The sequence below is a fragment of the Limulus polyphemus genome, unplaced genomic scaffold (genome assembly GCF_000517525.1).
Source record: "Limulus polyphemus unplaced genomic scaffold, Limulus_polyphemus-2.1.2 Scaffold1208, whole genome shotgun sequence".
Taxonomy (NCBI): domain Eukaryota; kingdom Metazoa; phylum Arthropoda; class Merostomata; order Xiphosura; family Limulidae; genus Limulus; species Limulus polyphemus.
This window is the reverse complement of record NW_013666818.1, coordinates 90,186-97,252: the sequence shown is the minus strand read 5'-3', so window position 1 is coordinate 97,252 and position 7,067 is coordinate 90,186. Positions and strand designations below refer to the sequence as shown.

At 29.7% G+C, this 7,067-nt stretch overlaps 1 protein-coding gene across 1 annotated transcript in view; it reads right to left on the bottom strand.

The window, feature by feature from the left end:
- The window catches only part of LOC106462614 (dolichyl-diphosphooligosaccharide--protein glycosyltransferase subunit STT3B-like), a 48,929-nt gene that overhangs the window by 2,858 nt on the left and 39,004 nt on the right, over positions 1-7,067 (bottom strand). Inside the window, exons 15-16 of the mRNA XM_013922557.2 lie at positions 5,503-5,616; positions 1,130-1,336 (exon numbers count right to left, since the gene is read on the bottom strand). Coding sequence (XP_013778011.2) covers positions 1,130-1,336; positions 5,503-5,616 — 321 coding nt within the window. The remainder of the gene's footprint in view (positions 1-1,129; positions 1,337-5,502; positions 5,617-7,067) is intronic.

Below are 7,067 nucleotides of genomic sequence, written 5' to 3'. Positions count from 1 at the left end.
TTATATATATATATATATATATATATATATTATGTGTGTGTGTGTGTGTGTGTGTGTGTGTGTGTGTGTGTGTGTACTTGATTTCTTTATATTAACAACTTTCAAAGTTTATAAAAACCCGTGATTATCCCTAAGTTAAAAATATGTGTCAGAACTACAACCTCCAAACACACGTAACCGTCTAGCAGCGAGCAGCAATTCTGGGACACATACAGAGCTTTTCAGTCACAATCCACAAAACTACAACTGTGAATGCAGTTATTAGTACTATGTATACAATAACAACTATGTGATAAAAAGGCTTACTAATTATTCATCATCTTTACTGACTAGTATTGTGGTATTTCTGAAAATAAAATTAGGCAATAAAAATGAATGTAAAACACTGTCTCTCATACTTTAATATTAATGAGGTTACGTAAAACAAACAGTATTTTTCACATGTTTTTGTTTCAAATCACACAGCCTGTCAGTGTTAACTACTCTACAAAGGTTTACAAGCTTACTTTCTGTATAATAGTGTATTATCTTTTACACTTAAAGCAAAAACTGAGAAATAAAAATTGTTCAAGCAAAATTAATTAATTGTAAAATAAAAGACAAACTAAGTGAGAAACATGCATGACTGCGTGCGTAACTACCATTACTACAGATCAACTTTTGAAGTCTTACAATTTGTTGATGATTGGTTATATTCTATTACTTAAACTCTTGGTTAAGAAAAATACTAAAAAAAAGATGAAAGAATTTAAGTTGATTTATGTACATCAGTGTGTGAAAATTATTTTCAATATGGCCTAAACAAGGCAAGATACAATAGTATTGGGTTATAAAAACTTAAATTTGGAAAACGCAGAAAATTGACAAATTTTGTTGGTGGTGAATATTCAAAAAGATTGGACACAATCCTTAAGTACTAATTTATATTATTTTGGAAATAATAATTTCTACAGTTTGATTAGTATTCATTAGAAAAATGATCTATAAGTACACTTCCAAACTCTGAAAACTTTATGTAATGAAGAATTTCAGACTGTCAAGTCTTTCTGCAACTACCTCACTATACACCCATTTCTTTTTTACAAAAAACCTTTAAATACAAAGAAGACAAAAGTAATACTTAACCTACTTTTCTTGTGGTAAAGGTTTTCTTTGTTTTAATTTTCCTATCTCCATACGGAATCCGCTGCCAATTAGTTGTTTTCTTAACTTTATAGATCCGAACTAGCCAGTGTTCTGTGGTGTAAGCCTCTTCCAAGTACTCAAGTTTAAAATTCTTGTTTCCAATCTCCATGTTTCTAGTACGGTCAAACCCTGATGGTGTTCGATGGTCCAGCTACCAACAGCCAAAATATAATAACAATATTAATAAAAAGTCCTGTTTATAACCTAATAACACTCATTGAAACAAATTTAGAAAAAGTGAACGCTTTCTAAAAAAGGATTTTTTTTCTGGGAAGTAGTGTTCGAATTTTGCTCTTTAGTCATACCCAACTCATTACATCAAAATGATTCAATGCACAGAGCTCAACAGTTTCATAAATTTTACTGATATAAACTGTAATGTTTTTATATATACTAAAAGTGGTATAATTTATTGAATATTATAGTTTTTTTAAGAATTCCAGTTTCTCAGTACTACATTTAAAAATTACACCAATAAAGATATAATCAAACCCTCACGCACAGTCCTGGTGAAAGTCGTATTCTTGTTGCGAGGAGAGTACTTTAATTTAAAATTGTGTTCTATGATAAAGAAATGACTGTTGCACATACCACAGTTATTTTTCTAATTTTCTGAACCTGTGAAATTTGTTATGGATTTTTGTTTGTGGTGCCTTCAATAGATGGTGCAGGAGTTTTGGTTGCATACATAGAAACTGACATACACGCTACATCCATTATAGTAAGATTAGAGAAATACTTTAAATTTTGTTTTTAATAATCAACACCCAGATTTACTGAGAGGCAAAACTCCTTGCCAAAGTTAAACATTAACTTCATGTAGGTTGTTAGTGTTCATAAAAAATTTTAAATAAAGACCACAATATAACACACTAATATTTGTACAAACTATTAATTTTTTCCACTTCTTTAATCGTTATGTATGTAAAGAAACCCCACAGAAAACGTTTCTTATTAAGTTCAAATTTGCAGTGGGCTATCTGTGTTCTGCCAACTACAAGTAACAAAATTCAGTTTTTTTATTGTTATAAATGCTTAGACTTACAACTGAGACAACAGGCGGTCCCCATAAAAATACAAAGTTTTGGATTTCTATAATATTGAATAATTTAAAATGACAATGTATTTAGCTTGGAAGTTAGTTTCTCATGAAGGAGTGGTTAATAACAAGGTATCTAGCAGCAAACTTTGAATAACCCCCGAAAAAAAAATTACCAGCAAAACACACACAATATGTACACATCAAAGGTACAAAACACTGCAAAAACAGTGCAATAGATTTCATGAAATGACCTAGTCCAGGATACAAAATAATAAAATAGAGGTCATACGATTTATAAATACTACAATCATGTTTTGTGCTTTGAGCAGAGATTAGCAATATATACCACAGTGATACCATAACCCTTCAGCGATAAATGATCACAGTCATCTAGCTAGACTTTAGCCACCTTTCAACAGAATTTGATTGGTTCTCACATTTAACACCAGCCATATTTGCTTGAATAATGCAGCAGCAGAGAGACAGTCACGCAATTTTGATCCAACAAAATATGATTTAATGTAGTGCAATTTAGCTGTTCTAATCATAATAATAAATGTCTTAAATTATATGCCTTTCTTAAACACCCTACGTGTGGATTGCAAAACTAAATTAAATCTTACGAGTCTAGCCAGAATTGAAGAGGTAAGGTTGTATCAACTGAGTTATCCTACAACTTTAAGCCAACATTAGCTTTCAGCATTTGCACAAATAAATATCTTAAATCTTAAAAAAAAATTGAATTAAAGGACAGCAAAGTTGTATGCCTACTTTTAACCATTGTTTACTAGATTTGAAATAATTTGTCATAACAGGCACAGGCTTAAGACTTAGTGTGTTGTCTAATCTGACTACGAAGACCATTTCAGGGACAGGCCTAATAACCAACTGCATATGTAAGGTACTGGAATGAGGACATCTTGTAAGATATTGCTGGAATGCTAAAGATTTTGGCTTTGATAATGCAAATATTTTATGTTGTTGAAAAATCTGCCTATGGGCCTTGTAGTTACTTATTTAAATAATTATTTCAAAATTAAAAGAATAGGCTTTACAGTGTTCTAATTGATACCTTTGATGTGTAAATTTATTGTTTTATACATAATAAGCTTGTTTTAGACAAACACTATAGAAAATTACAAATTAAAACACAAATAATATTAGAACATAGAATGTGTAATATATTATTTTTAGAAATTATATTAGCCAACATAAATTATGCCTGTAGATTTATTTTAGGCTTTTTATTTTCATAGAGTTGGTGTAACTGAATTCCTTGAAAGCACCTTTTCAATTCATCAACCCCCTCACAGAAACCACTGGTTGTAACTTGTTTCAAGACCCATGTTAATTAAAAAAAAAACTTTTATACACACAGTGCAAAGTTTTGTAAGGAGCTTAACCATCTATTCAATAGACTTACTCAAATTGACCACCCCATATCTATGAACTATACATATTAATGTTTACTATAATTCTGAATTTACTAAGTTTATCTTTATGTAATTTGGCAAGCCTGTTGCACATAAAAATATCAGATTCTTTAAAAATGTATTTTTACTGAAAATTTGTCTGTGAAATTATGAAGAGTTTATTGAATCAGTCTGAGTGAAAGATGATTTTCATGCTATGAATAAAAATACTTTTCATCAACAATTTTTCATATTTCATTCACATAACCTCTGGAATCTCCTAAATAAATATCAAAAGTTTTTTTTTTTTTGTAAAACTTAATATTTTCTCTACCGTAACACTAACCGTAGTAAAATCAATGTATAATGAAATGAAAAGTTGAAAAATATGAAATCAAATGAATAATATCATTTCTTTTCTCGGCCCTGACTGTAGTAATGATCAAACAGTTCCAAGTTACCTCTGTTAACAGTTTCAGCTGTTAACTTTCTCACATCTGTTTTAACCTTTCACTTTTATTTTTATATTGTGCATCCACTAAATGAGTAATCCTTATGTTAAAAGCAATAAATTACAGCAGGAGCCCATTAACTGTTTCTCATAGAGCTAATATAAACACTATGTGATTGCTGAGAATAAGAGCTCGAGTTTTTAGGTATTTTATTTTACTGATGTTTTGTTAGAATAAGTTAAGAAGGTTCTTATTTTTACATTTTAGTTACTTTGTTAAAACTATATAATAGTAAATAAAATATATACATAAAAACAAGGATTTATAATACTTTCTACATACTCAAGCTGTTTTGAATTTGAGTAAAAATTTCAGACATTTTTTTGTAAGTCTCAACAATTTCTAAGTCCAAAAAAAGATTTAATGTAACTTTCAAATATGCAATTTAGAACACAAAAAATAAAGGAGTAACTAGAACATAATGTCTCAAAACCTACTGTGATTAATCCAGCTTTCGAAGTAAGTTTTTAATAGATTAAGAAATTCCTTTAGTGCTTGGAGCTTCAAAATATGATCTCCACACACCGAACAATTCTGCTGACTAACAATTTATAGAGTAAGAACTAAATCAATCTTGTAAGATTTATGTAGAGGAGAATCTTCTCTTTCTTTTGGTTATAAACATGTCTATCAACCTTATGAAGGTGATTATCAAACATTTTTGAAAGTCAGAGACAGAGGAGAAGGGACTTCTCTAATTTATTGATATCTCAGCAAATCAAGAAGATAGGAAGTTCAACTTTTAGAATCTTGTTTGTATTGTTCGTCCTTCGAAGTTCGAAGAAGACCACGACATCATTTGGTCTATCTGTGGATACGGAGATGGCTCAAGAGTCCTATCCGAGCCAGGAAGCCTCGACCACATTCCCGGCACATATGGCTTGGTGTCCCGTTCTGAGTCGACCGCACCCGATCTTTCCGAGCTGCACGCTTCCCCTCTTGTTTGTAATTATGTATAGTTTGTGTATTTACTTGGTTAGAAATTGTATCATCCTATTTTCAATTTTAGAAAATTCTTAAGACGAAAAATCAGATCTCAGAAAAATTAAAACTGAATTTTTTTTTAAATATTTCTTTTTGAGATTAAGATATCAAAACTTAGGTAACATAAAAATTTGAATTATAAATATAGTTTCATGCCAAGTGTATTGACACACATTGATAATAAAGTTGTTTAATGAAACTTTGAATGTAACACTGTAAAAGGGCATGATATATACAAAAGATTCGTGCCTGGATGAGAAGGGTTAAAAAAAAAAAAACGTTTGCAACTTACAAAAACTTGTGATATAACAACAAAAATGAACAATACTGATTTTAATATTACAAAATATACAGTGATATATCTCACCTGAAGCTCACCAAATCTGTAGTAGCTGAGTTTATACATTAAACAGTTCAACAAAACTGGAGACCCTTGCTCATCAACCCGAAACTCTCCACGATCAGTAAAGTAGTCGCTCTCCTGCAAAATGAAAGATTGGCCATCAGTAAGTACCTATTAGATTTAAGTTTTTACATTATTTTCAAATTATCAGTCTAGAAATTTCTTTTGAAGTGTTTGTTAATAGTCTTAAATTAAATAATTGATAACTGGAATTTGACATTTTAAACTTTTTTGGAAACAACCATTCAAGATTTTAGCTATTTTTAAATATGGCATTTCCTAGTAGTTCATTGAGTATCATAAACTCTGGGCTTAATAATCTTGTGTACACACAAGTACACACTTTCACCAAGACAACTTGGCAAAGAAAAAGCTACGTTTAGCTACCAGCTAATGAACAGAAGAACAAAATTTTCTATTTTTTAAACTTCTTGATACGATATTTCTTCATGAGTGCTTTTTAAATTTATTTTAAAAATCACAGTTGTGGGCCACCATTATTCAAAATATGTTTTTTTTTAATCTCTCTCTGCTAAAGATTCATGTTTGTGGAAATATAAAGCCTGTGATATTACTTGACAGCGTGAGGCTATTGCATATTTAACAACTGATAAGTTGATGTAACATACAACAATCTACATTGTGAAACTTTTTTAATTTGAAAATTTTGAAACTAATTTTAAGGATCATTTTAACTCAGCATTGTTACAAAATTTTCTTTCTTGCATGGCAGTAATCCTCTGTAATGCATCAATAGTTCTTTTCTTCAGATGTTTTTAAGAATGCCATGTGTAATAACTAAAAAAATAAAGGTTTCTATCTGTCACTGTCCCGGTGTTTAAATCTAGCTTTCTCTGTCCTTCACAGTTATCTGTTTTCATATTAATACTTTATGCTACTATGTCATAGTTTCTGTTACATTCGTATTCAGTTTTCTTTGGGCACCATACCAGAGATCAGGTATTTCTGAAGGTGTGGAAAGCTTTTGTTTTAAATATATTATTTATGTTTTTGTTTTAGTTTGATGTTTTCTTTTTCTTTTATTACATTCCGTGGTCAGAATGTTTTTAGTTTTATTAAGTTTTGCTTTTATTATTTAAAATTCAGGGTGTTTGTTTTCTTTATTGTTTTAAAAAAAAAACTTTTCTCAAAAAAATTGGAAGAAACTATATATACATCATAAATTACAGAAAAAAAAACATTAATCTTTCCTTCCAAGCTAACTAATAACTAGTTTTAAATTACAAATCTTGATCTACCATGTATTACATTTGTTTATCAGCTATATTCTCTAAACATTGACACCCAAACATCATAGGTTTCAAGGATGTTTTCTTGCTCTGTTTTTGTTTCTTAGTATTTTTAACTTCTGTTTATATTTATTTTTTCTGTTACATTAATATTTCTACAAACACCTTTTGGTCACATTTGTGTTTTTTAATTTCATTAATTTGTTCTGGATAAACTAGGATCACATCTTTTATATTTTGCTGTTATGCTTCAATTTTATAAAGAAATGTATTTTGTAT